Source organism: Scatophagus argus, chromosome 3, assembly GCF_020382885.2.
Source record: "Scatophagus argus isolate fScaArg1 chromosome 3, fScaArg1.pri, whole genome shotgun sequence".
Classification (NCBI taxonomy): Eukaryota; Metazoa; Chordata; class Actinopteri; family Scatophagidae; genus Scatophagus; species Scatophagus argus.
In genome coordinates this window covers 559,365-579,811 of record NC_058495.1, presented here as the reverse complement: position 1 = coordinate 579,811, position 20,447 = coordinate 559,365, and the positions used below count along the sequence as shown (strand labels likewise).

Sequence of the window (20,447 nt, the reverse complement as noted above, 5' to 3'; positions counted from 1 at the left end):
AGAGAAGGAGCACACAAGCAGAGATGCATAGCAGCAGTAATAATACCAGAAGTACTGGAACTGCAGATAATGATAATGACACTGAAGTATACAGAAGGTGCAATGGTGATTATGATAGCAATATTAGTAACAATAATAATGGTAGCAACTGTACAGAGAACAGAGTAGTCCCTGCTGTCTGATGCAGAGGGTGAGAGGTGTTGTTGGGGCAGCCGTGGCCTAGAGGTTGGAGAAGCGGCTTGTGACCGGTGGGTTGCTGGTTCGATTCCCCCTGGACTGGCAGGAAAAATTTGGGTGTGGTGGAGTGATTAATCAATGCAGCACTAAGGTCTAACAGTACAAGGACAGAGATAAGTCCCTCATCTGATGCAAGTAGAAGGTCATTTGTGACTTTGACCAATGCTGTCTCTGTGTTATGATGAGCTCTAAAGCCAGATTGAAAATCCTCATATGAGCTATTACTATGTAGAAGGTCATGTAGCTGATTGGAAACTGTTCTCTCAAGGATCTTGGAGAGAAACTGAAGGTTAGATATCGGTCTATAGTTGCTCTAAACCTCTGGGTCAAGTGTGTGCTTTTTTGAGGAGAGGTTTGACTACAGCTACTTTAAAGGACTGGGGTACACAGCCTGTTATCAGGGACAGATTGATCATGTCTAATAGACAGGTGCTGAGTAAGGGTGAAACTTCTTTGAGCAGCTTAGTTGGGATGGGGTCTAAGAGGTTGTTGGTTTAGATGATAATATGAATAAATTTAGCTGATGAAGGTCAATGGGAGAAAAGCAGTCACGATAATCATCTGGTTCAGCTGTTTTGAAGGCTCCAGTGTTTGAAGGTAGATCAATACCAGCTGAGAACAGTAGGTGCTGAATTTTGTCTCTAATGTTTAAAATCTTGTCAAAAAAGGTCATAAAGTCATTGCTGCTAAGGGTCACAGGGATACAAGACTCGATAATACTATGACTCTCTGTCAGCCTGGCTACAGTGCTGAAGAGAAACCTGGGATTATGCTTGTTATCCTATATTCATTTTGAGTAATAGGCTGCTCTGGCAGTCCGTAGGGCCTTCTTATACAATCCAAGGCTGTCTTGCCAGATTGAGTGAGATTTTATGAGTTTAGAGGAATGCTATTTCCTTTCAAATTTTTGTGCATTTTGCTTTAATACGTGAATCTCAGTATTGTGCCATAGCGCTAGTCTCGTTTGTTTTATGTGTTTCTTTTTTAGCTGGGCAATAGAGTTGATTGTTGTCTTTAATGAGCTTGCAGCACTGTCCACAAAATGATCGATTTGAGTGGACTACAATTGGCATAAGACTTTCCTTTAGTATTGTAATGTTCTGCGGTACTGGGGCATGATCCTGAAGTAAATGACAATAGAATCGCTTCCTTAAATTTAGCCACAGCACTATCAGACAGGTATCTGTTGTCTGAGTTTTTTCTTGGTGGTATGTAGCCAAGAACTATAAATTCAAAAGTTATTAAACAATGGTCAGATAAAAGAGGATTTTGTTCAAAGACTATTAAATGTTCTATTTCAATGCCACATGTCAAAACAAGGTCAAGAGTGTGATTCAAGTAATCCAAGAGTAAAACAACTTAAGTGAGGTTAAATTAAAGAGCAGTACGGAGCTGGCAGTAACACCAGTAACGGTGTGTGTTACTGGTTAATCAGTAACACACAATAGGAATTGACGCAGGATGCTTACTATAGCAGTCAGCACAAATACAGATGTACAGATTGAGATTGAGATGATACATTGATTGATTGAGTCAGTTTACTGACTTTATAAATCTTTTCAACTTCTAATATAATTACTAGTTTTTAGCCAGTGACACATAATCAAATGTAAATTCATGGTGCCTTACATTGAGGTATGTTTGTTGTTTCCTGCTTGTGGTTCCATTCAGCACTGGGTGTTGTATGAGATCTGCACACACAAGAGCTCTAATAAATATCTGTAAAACACATCTAAAGTTTTAATGCATGGTGAACTAAACATGACCTCCTTGAACAATAAGTCCCTCATTCTATTCCTGCAAATGGAGTTGGCAAATTGGTAACCTCTTTGATTTATAGTGGGAAATAAATAAATAAACGGCATTGGGATGGTGGATCTCTTTATCTTTTACTACTGCATAACTGACATCGTTCTGCTTAAGACTGCTGTGTTTATTTCAAGACATTAAACACACAATTCACTGATAAAGAATTGATTCACCTGTGGCTCCTATTAGCTGTAATTAAACATCTGAGAGATAAGTTTGAACAAATATCATTGGGCCCCCTGGAGTCAGACTCACCAAACCAATGAACCACAACACTTGAGTGAAAAAATAATGAACATGCCTTTCAGGCTCCTTTAAATTTAACTGTGACATTTTGAATTTGTAACAAGAGAGAATGTAGCAAATGAATATCAATAACTGATGGGTTTGATATGAATGTTCTAATAGCCATGTCTAATGGAAAAGACTTTACACTTCCTCATCGTGCCTGAGGGAAAAATAAAAGGTGCAGTTCCACAGCAGAGTCTCAGCCTCAAAACATAAATAGGTTTGTTTTTAATTTGCATGTGGACATAAGGGTTATTGTGAGAGCAGTAGCACCACCACTATTTGTATTTTCCGTGTCACACCCAGCAAATGAGAGCATTATTCTCTGAGGAGTTTCTCTTCATAATGAATAATTGCCTAGTATTTGTTTCTCTGATACCTCATCATTGTTAAGTGTTTTATTACCCAGATTTAATACATTTATTGGTTCATAAAGACTATTTAAGAGGCAATAGAGCAGATGAAGCCCTTTTCTCTGCATTGTTGAAAAGGGGAGGAACCACAGACAGCTGCTTACAGTCTCATTGGGTTTTGGATGTTTGCAGGAAAACATTACATGATGATTTTGCAAGAGACAACGTCCATTTTGTGTCCATTTTGTACTTAATTTATAGGGCAGATGCAGATGCATTCAAACTTTGCAAGAGGGCTCATTGGGATGATATGATTAGCATTAAAATTATTTAAATTTTAAGCCTTGTGGGATACTGTCATTGTTTTGCAAGTCATAAGTCCTGCCCCTAAAGTGAGTCAAGTCCCAAGTCAAGACAGGGCAGGTTCAGTTCAAGTTCAAGTTCAAGGCAGTTCAAACTCAATAACAACCAGACTCAAATCAAGATCTAAACTTTAGTTTCCAGTCATTAGCAAAGCAAACTGAATGGCATTTAATATATAACATTTTTTAAATAGATTTCCAAACACTTAGCTTTGTAAATGAACAAAAACATTGCATGTTCTGGCCATGCAAACTGAATCTGTGAGCATAACTTTTAGAAAGTCACTTATAAATGGAAATAATGCTGAATATGAATTACAGTGCAATAAAATTAAATACTTTTGTCACAAAATGACAGACTCACAGCAAGTCCCTGGTCTGCTCCATCTCCCTGTCTCATTCTCTACGTCTCACTCCTTTCTTTTCGTATCGCTGTCTCCCTGTGATGTAAATGATGGCACATTTATTTTTCTTTTCAATGTCACCTTGCTCAAACAGAGTTGTTACAGTGTGTAATATTTGCTTGAAATGTCTTTTTTTGTATTTCCTTTTTTTTCCAGCACTTCTACTCTTTGCGTTTGCTTTATTCACGTTAGTCCTTTGAAACTCCAAGTAACAGAGGCATTATCAAGTCTTCTTCAAGTCAAATCTGTTAAGTCTTTTGTGTTCTTACTTGCCACTTTTCACAGCTCCATGAACCTTTCTGAAATCCATAAATTTTCAATCAGATTGCTTCTTTTGTCCAACTAACAGTCCAAAATCCTCCAAAAGACTCTATTTTTACTATCATAAATCACATTGTTACTGTCATAAATTAAATGATATTCAGTTACCAAAATAGTTGCCAATTAATCTTCTTTTGATGGACAGATTGATTAACTGACTAATCATTGCAGCTTTACATTCATAGCTGCAATAGACCACTCTCAAGTAACAGGACCTGAATGTTTCTAAGATCAAGGAGATGGTAGTGGACTTCCAGAGGGAGAGGCAGGGTTTTCATTACTCGCCACTCAAGATCTATGGGATTCTGGTGGAGAGGGCATACAGCTACGGGTACGTTGGAGTTCTTGTCTCTTGTCATTTGTGGACAACTCATATCTACATATTCATGAAGAAGGCTTGGCAGCACTTGTACCACCTCAGACAGCTGAGGAATTTCAACATCTTTGCAACGCTGCTAAAGACCTTCTACACAGCTACCATACAGTCTGTTGTCTCTGGGAATATGATATGGTAACAGCAGCTCCCAGAACAGAAAGGACCTGAACAGGGTAATCCAGTGTGCCAAATGCACCACCAGGATTGCATTGCCTAATCTCCAGAGCACCTACATCAGGCGTGACAGGGCTACTGCACAGAGGATCATCAAGGATACTCACCACCCTAACATAGTTTATCTATTTATTGTATGTCTTATACTAACTTTTCTTACTTACTATTTCTCTTATACTATTTATACTTTACTTTCACTTGCACAGTCAGGAGTGTTATATTTCACTGCTGCTGTAGTCTGTACAACCATGCATGTGACAAATAAAGCCTCTTCTACTTCTTCTTCTTCATAGTACAAAATATCTCAATTTATAAACAAAAATAACAACAAGTTACTCAGCTCTCATACACATATTTGCATGTGTAGCCTAAAGAAGCACTTCTGTGTGACAGTGAAATCATTCCCCAATCCTTTCTGCTAAAACCTACAATGTCTCTGCTACAGAGGAGTACAGACTCAAGCCCAAAGCAGTTGGGATCTAAATTCTTTTGTTACTTGGATTTGAGTTGAATTATAATTTTAAGTGAAATCATAGTTTGTCTTTCAACTGTCCAAATCTAAGTGCATACCCAGTAGCGGTTTCTCATATGGGCGAATTGGGCGGCTGCCCAGGGTGGCAATTGGCCGGGGGGACGCCCCCCTTCAAAAAAAAAAAAAAATTAATAATTACTTACTAATTGGTGCCCCCTGGCATTGTGATTACGCCCCTCTGAGAGCGCTGCTGCAGTTACTGCAACTGTGCAAGAGGGGGGTGGGGGGTGGAGGTAGGGTCACTCACCGAGGTCACACCACTGGAATAAGGAGGTGGGGGAGCGGGGATCCTCCTAATTGTGCTACAGTAATGCAATCAAAAAGCACTCAAAGTAAATTTCATTCATAACACTAGATAGTTGCTTACTGTAGGCCTGTTTCAAATTTCATACTCTCTTGTTTATCGTCTTTGGGTTGTGTGAAGGCCAATAATACAGCCTTACTATTCAAAGATGAGACTATCTGTACACCACCAATGTGTTGGTTTAGTCTTGACCCCTCTGTCACGTCAGAGGGCATTGGGGGATGGGTAGCATAACCTGTTGATTCCTGAGACGACTCCGCTAATTAGCATAATGGATAAAAAAAGACCAAAGCCATCAGGTGCTTATTTCAGGAAGAAAAAGAAAGAAGAAGAGGAGAAACGGTCCAAAGACAAAGGTATGTAGCTAATGTTCCCTCTGTAGCGTACGACTGTAATTACGTTATGAAAAGGGGCTGATTAGTGGTTATTAGTTTCTTTGCTATTTTGTTTGCTAGTTATAGTTACCTGAACATTATCTAGATTAACATACATACCATATTTCGGATGCAATAATTGTGTCTACAATTAAGCTACCTTTGCTGTCATTGATTTGTGACCATTTGGTTATCACTGCGTACTGTATTTGGCCATCGGGATTTTCCGTGCAGTAAGCTAGCCTTAAAAAGACAGACGTTGCCCACATTTCGCTCATTATTTTCTGTCTCAGTATAACGTTAATAGAATTTGGGCAATGTAGCATTTCTGTCCGTTTGTTAATATGTAGGTTAATAGCATGTAATAGGCGTATTGACATTAAGTGATAGCCAATGTATTTAAGCGTGTCGTTCATGCATGTTTACATTGATGCACTTTTCCAGCAACACTGCTAAAATATTTAGGAGGGCCTCCTGCCCAGGATGAGTCTCCAGCAGCAGAGGCCTCATCTGGAGCAGAGGATGAGGAGATCCCATCCACCTCTACGGCTGCTATGGCTTCTGTGGCATCTCCTGCCATGTCTCAGGAAGGCCACGAGGAGTCTGTAGGTGGGCGGTATTTTGCTGTCATTTGTGTGTGTGTGTGTGAGTGAAGATAGAAGTAGCAGTGTGTTTTATCTGTGAATTTTAGCTGCCTGTACACATTTTCTCCTGTTAGTTGTGATTAATCCAATTTTGCTATTTCTTAAAACCATGTTTTGTTTCACTGCTGTGTGCTTTGAATAATGTGCCAAATCAAATGTGCTGTTTTACAGACCTGGACTCCCACAAAGTTCAACTGCCACTGGGGAAGAGCCTCTTTTAACAGACCCTGCAGACTGGCCATCACCTCTGACAGACAGCATAAGGACTGAGTTGGTGCGCAGAGGGCCAAGTAAGGTGGCATCAGATTTTTTTTTCCTCAGAATGAGAGTGATGGGAGATCTTGTCACCACCAGTATTTTAAAAGGACACTCGTAAACGGTGAAAATATTGATAGAAGCTGGTTGATCTACTCAAAGAAAAGCAATGGCCTATTTTGCTTCTGCTGCAAATTGTTTTCAAAGAAGCAGATTCATTTATCAAGTTCAGGATTTACTGATTGGAAACATGCAAGTACTCTACTCAGTGCACATGACAACAGTCCAGAACATCACAATTGCATGACAGCATGGAAAGAATTGTCAGTGAGATTAAAGAGGGGGGAGACCATTGATAAGCAGGAGATGGCACTACTGGAGGGTGAAAGGGTGAGATGGAGAGCGGTCCTTACACGTCTCATTGCTATTGTGCATTCTCTGGCAGTGCGGAATTTGGCTCTTAGGGGACATAATGAGACATTGTTCTCACCATCAAATGGGAATTTCCTGAAAGAGGTGGAACTTATGGCCATGTTTGATCCTGTTATGAAGGAGCATCTCAACCGCATCCAAGGAGGAACAGCCACACACACCAGCTATCTTGACCATCACATCCAAAATGAGCTCATTGATTTGTTGAGCAGGAGAATAATTTCAGAAATCGTCAGTGACATAAAACAAGCCAAATTCTTTTCCATAATTCTAGACTGCACTCCAGATGTCAGCCACACTGAACAACTGTCAGTTGTAATCCGTGTTGTGTCACTATCGGACACCCCCCACATCAAAGAGTACTTCATGGGATTTCTAGAAGCTGAGGAGTCCACAGGCCAACATTTGTCATCCCTGATACTAGGGAGACTAGAGGAACTGGAAATTCCTTTTAAGGACTGTAGGGGGCAGTCCTATGATAACAGGGCTAACATGCGTGGACAGAACAAGGGGGTTCAAGCAAGGCTCCTTGAAAAAAACCCAAGGGCCTTGTTTGTGCCATGTGGGGCACATACCATGAATCTTGTTGTGTCTGATGCAGCCAAACGTTCAGTTGATGCCACCAGTTATTTTGGCATTCTACAGAGGCTCTACAATTTGTTTTCTGCTTCCACCCAAAGATGGAGCATACTCAAAGAGCACACTAATCTTACAGTAAAGATGTGGACGGATACAAGGTGGGAGAGTAAGGTTAAGAGTGTGGAGCCTATGCGCTACCAGGCTGCAGCAGTGAGAGAGGCATTACTGGAGGTTAGAGAGCACACCAAAGACTCTGTCATCAAGTCTGAGGCCCAGTCCTTATCCGAGGAGATGGGATTGTACCGTTTCAGTATTTGCTCTGTTGTCTGGTATGACATACTGTCTGAAATACAACATGTCAGCAAACTCATGCAGTCTCCCAACATGCATGTGGACTTGGACCTTAATCTTCTTAAAAAACAGAGAAAAGTCTCCATGCATACAGGGCAAGTGGTTTTGCCTCAGCACAAGCAGCACTTCTCATATGAGTCATGTGTTGAACCAATCAGTGATGCTCTGAGGAAACTGGAGATTGACTTTTTTAATGTAGTTGTTGATGCAGCCACATCCGCTATCAAAGAAAGATTTTCAACTTTGGAAAATGTAGCAGAGAAATTTGGAGTTTTGACAAATTTCTCTAGCCTTTCTGGTGAGGAACTCTTGGAGCAATGCAAGGCGCTTGGCACCACACTGCACTTCAAGGGGCATTTTGATCTGGACAGCACAGAGCTTGTCAGGGAAATTAATAGTTTCCCCAGCTTGCCATCAAAAAACATGAGCCTTCTAGAGACAATTACTTTCATGCATGAGAAGGATCTATCAGAGATCTATCCCAACTTTTGGACTGCTCTCAGAATCGCCCTCACTCTACCAGTCACTGTGGCTCAGGCAGAAAGGAGCTTCTCAAAGCTGAAGCTGATCAAATCTTACCTGAGGTCAACCATGTCCCAGGAACGTCTTACTGGCCTTGGGATTATTAGCATTAACAACAAAATTGGGGAGAAGATTTCTTACAGTGACGGTGTTTACGAATTTGCAGCAAGAAAGGCCAGAAGGGTCAGGCTGTAGTTCTGTATGTGAGAAGGATTTAGACTTGTTTTTTTTATTGTTGTTATTAATATTCAGTTATTCTTATTTCTTTGTTGTGCTTTTCTGTGCTTGTGATGTGAAATGTGTATTTCCTTGCACATATTTATATATTTATTTATATATATTTCTAAAATTTTATATATTTATGGTTGTGCACTTTAAACTGGTTGTTTAATATTTAGTTTGTTTTATTTTATATCATAATAAATTCTATACATATACTTTTCAGCTGATGTTTTTTTTTGGGTTGGGCGGGGGGGCAAACACAGGCACTTACGCACACATACATGCATGGACAAATGTACATACACACATACAACATAGCTTATTATGTAAGTATCACTTAATTTGTCAAATTGGTTTTGGAGCAGTTAGAGCAACGAGCAGTTTATTAATAAAAAATTAGGATTAGGTTGACAAATAGCTTTGATTAAGTAAACCACATTTGCCATGTTACACTAGCTTAGCTTGCTATATCTCTCTGGGGGAGTAGCTTCAGTATAGTGATATATTGCTTTTAATGTAGAATAACTGGTACTTTCCAAGTACCTTGTCAAACGCTGATCATTTGCCAGATCACTGTGAAATTTGAAATGTTGGGCTAGGACACTTACTTCCAGTGAAGAAAAATCTTAATGCTTCCACTTTGTGGCAACAGTTTGGGGAAGTGCTTTTTCTATTCCAACATGAATTCAGTTTCAATTCAATTTATTTATATAGCGCCAACTCACAACAAAAGTTGTTTCATGAAACTTTCCAATTAGAGCAGGTCTACACCAAACTCTTAATTTAAATTGTAGTATAAAGAACCCAACATTCCCCTTTTTAAGAAGTTCGTGACATATTTTGTCATTGGAGGGAACTCATGCCAACGAAATTCATGCTCTGCATTTAACCCACCCAAGTGACGTGCACACACGCAACAAACCCGGGGCAGTGGGCAACCGCGTGCAGCGCCCGGGGAGCAGTGGGGGTTAGGTACCTTGCTCAAGGGTACCTCAGCCACGGACACCGGTACGGGGAATCGAACCAGCGACCCACCGGTTACGGGTCCAATACCCTAACTGCTGATCCACGACTGCCCCAAACACTTGACCACAGTAGCGAGGAAAGACTGCCTTTTAGAAGGCAGAAACCTTGGAACAGACCCCGGTTCAAGAAGGGCGGCCAACTGCCTTGACCAGTTGGGTTGAGAGAGAGAGAAAAAGAGAGCAAGAGAAAGAAAGATAGACAGACAAAGAGAGAGAGGGAGAGGTGTGTGAGGCATGAGAGAAGGAGCACACAAGCAGAGATACACAGCAGCAGTAATAATACCAGGTAATACCAAGTAATACCAAGTATTGGTATTAGTATTCAGCTGTAGATAATTATACTGACAATGAAGTATACAGAAGGTACAGTACTATGGTGAATATGATAGCAATATTAGTAACAATAATAATGTTAGCAGCTGTAGCAGAGTAGTAACAGAATTATAATAGATTATGACTAAACAGTAGTAATCGCAGTGAGTTTCGAGCAGGACCACAGCCGGAGGTCTGACCACGATCCATGGGAACCTGCAAGACGAGAAAGCACGAGGACTCCAGTGAAGAAGTTGAGTTAGTAACATGCATTAATGGGACATAAATGTGTGCAGAAGGAGAGAGAGAGGAACAAATAGCTCAATGCGTCATTGGAGGTCCCCCGGCAGTCCTATAGCAGCATAACTAGGGGCCAGCTTAGGCCAGCCCTAACTATAAGCTTTGTCAAAAAGGAAAGTTTTTAGTCTACTCTTAAATGTAGAGAGGGTGTCCACCTCCCAGACCGAGACCGGAAGATGGTTCCATAGTAGAGGACCTTGATAACTAAAGGCTCTGGTTCCCAATCTACTTTTGAGGACTCTAGGAACCACAAGTAGGCCTGCATTTTGGGAATGTAAAGCTCTGGTGGGATAATAGGGTACTATTAACTCTTTAAGATAAAGAGTGGAGAGTGGAGAGTCTTTACAGATTTATTGGGGCAGCCTGATAGAAGGGAGTTACAATAATCCAGCCTGGAGATAATGAGTGCATGGACAATTTTTTTCTGCATCTTCCTGAATCAAAATGTGCCTAATTTTTTTTTCTAGTCAAAGATAACTCCTAAATTCCTCACAGTGGAGCTTGAGGCAATGGATAAGCCATCTAGCATTGCTATATCACTGGGTAATTTGTTTCTAAGGTGTTCAGCGCCCAGAACAATAACTTCAGTTTAGTCTGAATTTAGAAGTAGGAAATTGCAGGTCATTCAGGTTTTTATGTCTTTAAGACATGCCTGAAGTTTGACTAGCTGATTTGTTTCTTCTGGTTTCATTGACAAGTACAATTGTGTGTCATCTGCATAACAATGAACATATATGGAGTGTTTCCTGATAATATCACCAATGGGGAGCATATAGAGGATGAATAACTTTTGTGAGTGTCGACGATGTATCATTAACATGAACAAATTGAGCTCGATCTGATAAGTAAGACTGAGAACAGCTTAATGCAGTTCCTTTAATGCCAATTAGGTGTTCCAGTCTGTGCAATAAGATGGAATGGTCAGTGATGTCAAATACAGCACTAAGGTCTAACAGTACAAGGACAGAGATAAGTCCCTTGTCTGATGCCAGTTGGAGGTCATTTGTGACTCTAAAACCAGATTGAAAATTCTCAAACAAGTTATTAATATGAAGAAAGTCATATAGCTGATTGGCGACTGTTCTTTCAAGGATCTTGGGAAGAAATGGAAGGTTGAATATCGGTCTATAATTGCTTAAAACCTCTGGGTCAAGTGTGTTTTTTTAAAGAGAAGTTTGACTACTACAGTTCCAGTGTTTCGATGTTGATCGGTACCAGCTGAGGTCAGTAGGTGTTGGATTTTGTCTCTAATGTTTAAAATCTTGTCATTAAAACAGGTTATAAAGTCATTGCTGCTGAGAGTCACAGGGATACAAGGCTCAATAGCACTATGGCTCTCTGTCAGTCTGGCTGCAGTGCTGAAGAGAAACCTGAGGATAACACAGTTCCCTGGGGGTCCCAGACACACCTCTGTAGTCTCACAAACTGCCCTTCAGATAGTTATAGATCAGGCATGTCAAACTGGTCCACAGGAGGGCTGGTGTGGCTGCAGGTTTTCTTTCCAACCAAGTAGCAGCACACCAGACTTGACTCATTTGATCAACTGATCTCCGTCTTCAGACAGTTGATTGGTCAAACGGTGTGCTCTTGGTTGGTTGGCACAAAAACCTGCAGCCACACCGGCCCTCCTGTGGACCAGTTTGACATATGTGTTATAGATCCATGTGACCAATGGAGCATCCACCTGTGTATCCCCCAGTTTAGCCCTCAGTAGTCAAGGTTGGATGGTACTGAAGGCATTTGACATGTCAAAGAACTTGACGTGGACTGTGGTGTTGTGTCTATCCATTGAAGAATATGCTTTCTCTGGCAGGTAAATGATTGCATCACGCCAACATATGGCTGGTATGCAAATTGCAGAGGGTCCTGTGATGAGCATTGTTGTGCACTAGTAGGAGCAATTTGGTTATTGGCAAAAGAGTCAATGATTATGGGGAATAATCATTAAAGCAAAAATCAGTGTATGCTTTATACACGTAAATATCGGGGCACCACCCTGTCACCAGGGACCAATAGCCAAATTAATTAATAGGAAAACAGTCTCTTAAAATTGTGAAGGATGATTCCGAGCACTGACTGTCATGAATTCAGCTGTTATTACAAGTACATACACAATAACCACAGACAACGACAGGTTAAACTATAACAGGATTTATTAACCAGCAACAGCCATTCATAGATAAGTATCACTTTGTAATAAACACTATTATAATCTAAGTTTTATCAACACACATTAACTATTAACTAGGGATAACACAGGTACAGCAGCAAGAGTATATCTATACATAGGTGTGCATATATACAGGAGTGTGTGTGTGTGGGTGTGTGTGAGAGAGAGAGAGAGAGACAGATGACAACAAACAAGGTGGAGGCTAACAAGCTAGCCAGGTAGCAGCTAACAAGCTAGCGGCTAAAAACAAACAAGATGGCGGTTAGCAAGATAGCGGCTAACAACATAGCAGCTAACAACAACAAGCTAGTGGCTGACTAGCTAGAGAACTACAACCAAAATGGTGGAGGACTACATGAGGAGGAATCAGCACACAACGAACAATCACGTAAAGGATGACTCAGCAAACAAAACAGCTAGTCAACACGAAAGTGATGACTCAGCAAACCCAAAATGACTACAGACAAATACGCCGGCCGTATTATTCAGAGCCAAGTTGGTAATAACCCACGTAATGTTGCTTATATGGTCACAGAAGAGAACAATGGGCGGAAGCCTTTGAGCACCACGTACCCCTTGGTTATGGTTCGTGATCGCGTGCTCGGACTTTCACCTCACCGTTCAGAAAGAAGAAAGAGGAAAGGAGGAAAAGATAGAAATGAAAATACAAGAAACACAACCCAATAAAAGAATCCACTCCAATTCTTTAGAAACTCGCGTATCACCACACAATGGCGGAGTCAGTAAACCAGAGCTTATCTGCTCAGCTATTGGTTTTTTAACCGGTGACACGCGGTCTCGCTGAAACGGAGGAAATGACCGATTGGAAACAAAATCAGTAAATGCAGCACTTAAAGTTACAGAAATCATGTGTAAACAACCCTACTTTACACTGTCTCTGCCCAGACATAAGCCTCTTACTTTGTGTTGCTCCGATCTTTCGGAGTTTGAAATATTAATCCGCTTAAATGTTTGCAGTGTCGTCCTCGGCGGGATGCTGGCGGTCCGTTATTCTGATGATGCGGAGTGTTGATCTCTTGGCGGCAGCGGAGAAAATCACTGGTGAAGAAGTTAACAAACTTTGTTTCGTCCTTAACAAAGTCGGCGCGCGGCTCGTTAACGTGCGATCAGCTGATTGCCCAGTGATCCACGTCGGTAAAAGGAAAAAAGGGAAAGTTACAGAAAAATACAGCAGTCTGTTTCTCGGCCTGCGAGTTGCAGAACTGTGACCCGGGATCTAAGATGATGATAATCAAAACGTTTGATTGTTGCTCCCTTTGGGCGGTTTGGACACTTGGAGAGCCTGGAGCAGCTCTCACTGTCACAGCACGCACGGGAAAAAAAGCAAAGGCTGATGGTCGCAGTGACCTTTTATTACCTGAGTGACGTCACCTCGGACCCCTGTGGAGATGGCTGGCACGCAGCCAATGTCCGTGCCGGTTCTGAGTTTGAACTCAGGATTTTATGACTAGGTGCACGTCATGAGTGGGGTCTCTAACAGTTAGTCACTCTAACTCAGGCTTTATGAGTTACATGTAGGCCGCTCTATTGTTCTCCAGAGCGCATGGCCAGAGATCCCAACAGCATACTAGTGGTCTAAGGTATGCCAGGACCAGTCTTTCTATGACTTTCACTACAAAAAGTTAGTGCTATTGGTTTGTAGTCATTTTGTGCCTCAGCATGACCCTTCTTGAGCACCAGAACCACTTAAGATGTTTTCCATAATACTGGTACTCTCTGAAGATGCAGGTTGAGGTTGAAGAGGTTCTGAAATACTCCACACAGCTGGCTGGCACACTTACTCAGCACACAAGGGCTGATGACTGCTGGATCAGCAACCTTTCTCTGGTTCAGCCTCTCTAGCTGTCTCCTCACGTGTATAGGAGATGTGTAGTCCAGTCTGGCAGTTGGGTGGTGTAGCGGAGTTTTTGATAGGTGCACCCCTACCTGTCCTCTGGACCTGACCTAAATGCTCTCTTCTTTTCATTAAGTACGGTCTTCATGTCACTGTTAATTCAGGGTTTACATACAGAAGCCAGTGTACTGTCGAGACGCAGTTTGTTAGTCCATCGATTTCCTCACCATGTGGTTTATAGAGGGCATTCCAGTGCACCACGCTGTGACTCCATGACCTCATGAGACCATTTCCTCATGGTCTTCACTGTGGCTGGTCGCCGCTGAACCACAGGCTTGTATCATGGTGTGACCAAGTTATGATCTGATTTGCACAGTGGGCAAAGGGCAGTGTAAGTGTATCCTTAATATCTTCACACAGCAAGTCTAGAGTCTTATTTTCTCTGGTATTGCATGTGACAAACTGGTAGAAGGTGGGCAGTGTGGAGGAGAGAGAGACAACTTTGAAGTCACCTGTGATCACAGTGAAGGCACTCGGGTGAGTGGAATCGCAGTTACGGGGTATATGACATCACATGCCACTTTCGTGTTCCTGGATGGAGGGATGTAAACATTAATGGTGAACACACTTGTGAATTCCCTCTGCAGATAGTATGTGAGCAGGGAATTCACGAGTGTGATCACAATTACATCCCTACATCTGGGGACCCTTTCGCATTTCTGGATGAAAGGATATGGGAATGATCTATCCACATTCTCGGATCAAGGGACGTAAACAGATTAATGTGATTAATGTGCCAGTGAGATATAGAAAGCCTAATCCAAAATTTTCAGTGTTGAGAAGATGGTTCTCTTTTAATACATAATGGACCTCATCTTAATACATAATTGATACTGCACATATATTTGAGGTTACAAAAAAAATAAATCAGTTAATGTTAATGCTGAATGCTTCAGTACCTTTTGCAAGATGGCAGACGTTTGCGTGATGGGTGTGCAGGGTCATCTACAATGCTGATGTCTTTGCGGATGCAGCGCGAGGTGTAAATGTCATTGATGGAGGAAAGAGAGAGACACCGATGATCTTCTTAGCTGTTCTCTACTTGTTGTAGGTCTTTGTTATCAACTGCAGTGGAATTACCATATCAGGCAGTAATCTAGCTGCAGAGGATGCTCTCATTGTTTCCCCTGTAAAGCCTGGACAGGATGTCGGGGGATCCTCAGGAAATGGAGCCACTGCTACTGCTTTATTGACATTAGAGCTGGTGTTGAGGGACCAGGTGAGGTTCTCCAAGGACCAGGTGGAAACCAAGGAATTTAGTGTTCTTTATGATCTCCACAGAGGAGCCATCAGTGTTCAGCAAACACTATGCTCTTCTGAAGTCCACAACCATCTCTTTGGCCTTGTCCACGTTCAGAGACAGTGTGTTGACTTTACACCAATCCAACTTTGCACCTCCTTTCTGTAAGCTGACTCGCTGACTTCTTGCTGATGAAACCAACACAGTCATGTCATCAGCCAACTTAATGAAGTGATTTATGCTGTTTATTGTCTCCCAGTAATGAGTCAGCGGTGTGAACAGCAGAGGGCTGGACACACAATGTGTGGGGTTCCAGTGCTCAGTGCGGTGGTACTGACTCAGCTTTCTGGTCTGCACATCCCCTGAACACTCCGACAGAGACGTTATCTGGCCCAGCAACCTTTCGTGAATTTACTCTGCATAGAGTCCTCACATCAGCTGTGGCAAGATGTAGAAGGGAAGGTCTTCCTCACTGCCACTTTGTTGTGTGAATCAAAATGTGCACAGAAGTCGTTCAGTGGATCTGGGAGGGAATCATCATCGTCACAGACAAGCGTTGTCGTTCTTTAGTTGGTGATGGCTTGGATGCCATGCCATAAGTGCAGAGTGTCCCCACTGTCCATAAAGTGACTGTGGGTTTTCTGGGCGTTTGCATGCGTCACCTATCTGATTGCCCAGGACAGTTTCAATCTCACTGTAGTCAAGTGCTGCCCTATTGCCAGCTATTAAGACTCTTTCTTTGGTCCTCAGCAGTGCGCACTTCCACAGTCATCCATGGCTTCTGGGTGTGGTAATGTTCTTGGAGTCAGGGACGTCATCCATGCACTTGCCAGTATAGTTAGTCACTGATGAGTCATACTGAAACATATCAATTCATATATCAGTTCAATTCAATTCATAGCCTACACATGATTCAATTCAATTCAATTCAGTTTTATTTAAAGTGCCAATTCATAACAGAGTTATCTCAAGACACTTTACAGGTGTGCAAACAACACATTCAAAAAAAAGAAGAGAAACAGAGAGAAACAGGTTAAATTCAGACTACCTTAAGACATGGGGTTTATGTTTTTGTTTTTGAGCATCAGTTCCCTGTGACAGGTGTAAGAATTTTGTAACATGCTTATGATACTACAATTTCCTCCATGTTCATATTTAATTGAACTGATCATGTGCAAAGGAAAAAGCATGTGATATCATCTTACTACATCATGCTACTACTAATGTTAACAGGGATTTTGTCCATATTGATTTTATTGTGTGTCATAAGATAAGATGAACTTTGATCCCGCAGTGGGGAAATTCACTTGTCGTGGCAGCTAACAAGAACAGAAGAAGAGTGTAAAAAGCAAAAAGTGTGCAAAAACAGTTGCAAAAAAATATAGAAGTAAAATAAATTAACAATTTACAAGCTACAGGAAACACTCATTTTAGCTAGGGAAACATTTCACATAATTTTTCAACGCCACAATACGAAATAGCAAGCAAAATAAATAAACAACAAAAAATCATTGCATGGTCATTTTTTCTTTGTTTTTTGCAGTTGCAGAAGCATGATCAAGAAGATGAGGATATTCCATCCAAGTGGAGATCAGAGGAGGAGATGGCAGCAGAAGCATCAGACATGAGGAAACAGCTTGAGGAGCCCTAACTGGTAAAATTAAAAGGGGTGAAACAATAGAAACTAATACAAACAATACTGATTAACCCTGACTACAACAGACTGGGATTAAAGTGATTTTGGATAGACTGACAGAGTGGAGACTAGCCAGTAAGAAAACAAACAAAAGGCTATCTAAATGAGTATAAAATAATGCCACAGAATGCCAATAGCAGAACTGTGCACAATATTAATATTTCATATAATCTAATCCATCTTCTACTAATCAATAATAAGGTGAAGATGTGGCTCTAGGAACAAACAATGTCAGGCTGTCTAACAGTCCACCACTTTGGTCTACGTTGAAATGTCTCACCAGCTACTGGATGGATTAATTTTATTAAAACTTTTAAATTCACATTGTAGAAAGAGTGTATCCTAATAATGACGTGAGTGCTGGATTATTGTTGTAGTCCAAACAGCAGATCAAAATGTGGACGTATTCCTTGAAACACACTTTAAAAACAAAAATATTGGGATGGGGCTGTTTTTCAAGGGTTGGGTCCCTTACTTCCAGTAAAGGAAAATCTTTATGCTTCAGCATACCGAGACATTTTAGACAGTGCTATGCTTCCGACTTTGTCCAGTTTTGTACAGTTTGGAGGTGGCCCTTTTCTATTCCAGCATTACTGTTCCCCAGTGTACAAAACAAGCTCCATGAAGATAGTTGGAAGTTAGTTCTTCTCTCTCCCTCCACCTCTACTGGGTTGAGGGGGCTCCCTAGGAAGAGGAGAGTTGGCCTTCCTAATGAATTTATCCAGCTTCTTCCCGCAGTACAGAGTGTGGTACTGAGGAGTGCCCCTGCACTCCAAAGGACTTAAGTCTTCTCAGCAGTTACAGTCAACTGTGGCCCTTCCTGTACAGTGCAATGGAACTGTCTGTCCAGTCCAGTTTGCTGTTGAGGTGAACACCCAGGTACTTAAAAGAGACTACGATCTCAATATTCATTCCTTGGGTGTTCACTAATGGTTGGGGGTGAGTGTTCATGCCTGCAGAAATCAACCACCAGCTCATTTGTAAGCAGCATGATGCTACACTCCCAGTATTCCCTCTGGTGCATGGTCAATGCTGCTAGCTTGTCCATCTTATTGGGGAGAGATCTTACATTCCCCATGAATGACGATCAACAGGTGAATGGGTCTGTATTGTCTCCTCGTGGCAAAGCATTGAACTCCGGTACGGCTCCACCGTTTACCACCCCTCAGCTCTCAAAGGACATCAGGTCTCTTCTGGGGCAGCACTGCTGAGCACTAACAGATGATCCCTTGTCTAAACAATAGAGCAGTGGCTGACACAGATTCCAAAAGTGAGTCAACTTTGGACTCCATAGTGCAAAGAAAGTCAAAGTTACAAAAAAAGTCATAAAAATAAGAGACATATATAAAAGGGCACTATCTCTTAAGAAGCACTTAAAAGAAGCAGAAAAGAGAGTAGGAGCTGCAAAATCTTAAAAACTTACGTGTAAAACTTATTAGTAATTTAATCACAATTCAAATTTACTAATTATTTTGTAAAAATGCTTCATTTTCTTCAAGGTGTTTTTTACGTAGATGAAAATGTACTAAGTCACAAAAAACATCAAATGTATTTTTCATATAAATGTAAAAAGTAATCATAAATGACAATTTTTTTAAGGGATTTTGTAGTGTTATTTTATGTTTCACATGTTTTCGTTTCATGCTCCAGTTATTTTTTGGAAAGCATAAACTACAAGTTATTTACATTTCTGCCCAGGCCTGTGTCCAGTTTTCCATGAGATGGTCTACAGCAGCTGGAGGATAACAAACCTATTAATGTGGAACTGTATAGTCACCAACATCTGGATTCTTTTGTTGTGTTGTGAAGGTTTAATGCATTTCATTTTCAAAATAAAATGCTTGTGATTACTGCCTACCAATCTCTGAAACAAACAAGAACAAGGAAACCATTAACCACCACAAATGATTGTTCTATTGACAAAAAATGAGTCATTACAAATAATCTTGTTGAATCCAGTCATGCATCATCTTACCAAAAATCACACCGGATATGAGATGTCAGTTGTGCTTTAGTACAGCTGAAGTATCCATTCATTCAGTCACACTGACTGCCAGATGTTTCTGGGAGCCAGCAGACCTATCAGCTGTATATTGGGTTGTTGAAAATGGATTTTTTTCAGCGGGCTGGTCAATGTCAGAAATATCATCAAAACTGCTGACTGAAAATTCATGACCAAAACAATGTTGGGACACTTTGTAAATTGTAAATAAAAACAGAATGCCATCATTTAAAAACAAAAACTGTTTACCAATAATAGTGTTCCTGAGACCATGTAGTACAGTGGTACGCTAAATATATTTAACATTGACAAGACAGCGCAACATTGCAAAATGCAGAGAAAAAACTGAGCTGTTGTGTTGTGATAACACCCACTCCAGCCACAGTCTAGGAAAAGCCTGAATTGGAGGCTTTGATTGATTACATAATAATTATATATAGTTATGAGTCTGGCTAAGATCCTCTGCCAGCACCTCTAGATAATGTGAAATTCATGGATGTCTCCCCAGATTCACACACACGTCAGCTCCCAAAGCATCTTGGATGAAAGAGGAGAAGGGAGAACACGTCTGGACTTTGAACTGTTCTGCTAAATGTGGACAGTTGTGTCATTTGATTGACGTTGAGTTTCAATTTTGGGCGGTTTTAAATGTTTGACAAGCTTGGCACTTGACCCCAACTCCCTAGGTTAAGGGGAGGCTTTCACATGTAAATGAAAATGCTGTGAGCTATAAAAATGTAAATCAGAATAGTAGGTCAACCTTTTTCTGAAAGCTGCTTTCTCCATTTTAAGAAAATCTCTGGTATAGTTAGATCAGACTAAGTAGAATTACAGACTCACAAGCTGTAGCTTGAATATATTTTCTGTCATGGTTTAAAGTTTATGTGTAGTTTGTTTCCTGTTTTATTTTGTAGTTTATGTCCTCTTGTGTACTCCTTTGTTTTTTTCATTTCATGTCTGTAATTCCTGAATAATTAATGCCACAGTTGGATGCCCCTTGAAATAAAGCTGAAAGTTTTCACTTTGCTGACATCTTGAGTGTTTCATTTCAAATTCAACATGGTGGTGTGCAGAAGTCAATACCAAAAATTATACTTGTGGCAATATATGAATATATATTTACCTAACTGTATATCAGGCTCCGAGCCTGTAGGCAACTTCAAGTTATGAGTGCTCTCTTGTCCTTAAGGTCTGTCTCTGGATTAGGTTAGGTTAGGTTTGGACGCAGCACCCCGCAAATGACGGGTG

The 20,447-nt window shown here is 41.0% G+C and overlaps 1 protein-coding gene across 6 annotated transcripts in view; it reads left to right on the top strand.

The window, feature by feature from the left end:
* Positions 1–20,226, top strand: part of fhit (fragile histidine triad diadenosine triphosphatase) — a 232,453-nt gene extending 212,227 nt beyond the window's left edge. For 4 of the 6 annotated variants that reach the window (XM_046379966.1, XM_046379948.1, XM_046379956.1 and 1 more), the window contains exons 8-9: positions 17,045–17,155; positions 18,896–20,226. In XM_046379966.1, coding sequence (XP_046235922.1) covers positions 17,045–17,152 — 108 coding nt within the window. In that variant the 3' untranslated portion in view covers positions 17,153–17,155; positions 18,896–20,226. Of the gene's footprint in view, positions 1–3,645; positions 3,768–17,044; positions 17,156–18,895 lie in introns of those variants that run through there. The other 2 variants (XM_046379976.1, XM_046379984.1) reach the window with 2 other exon arrangements.
* Positions 20,227–20,447: the final 221 nt, after the last annotated feature.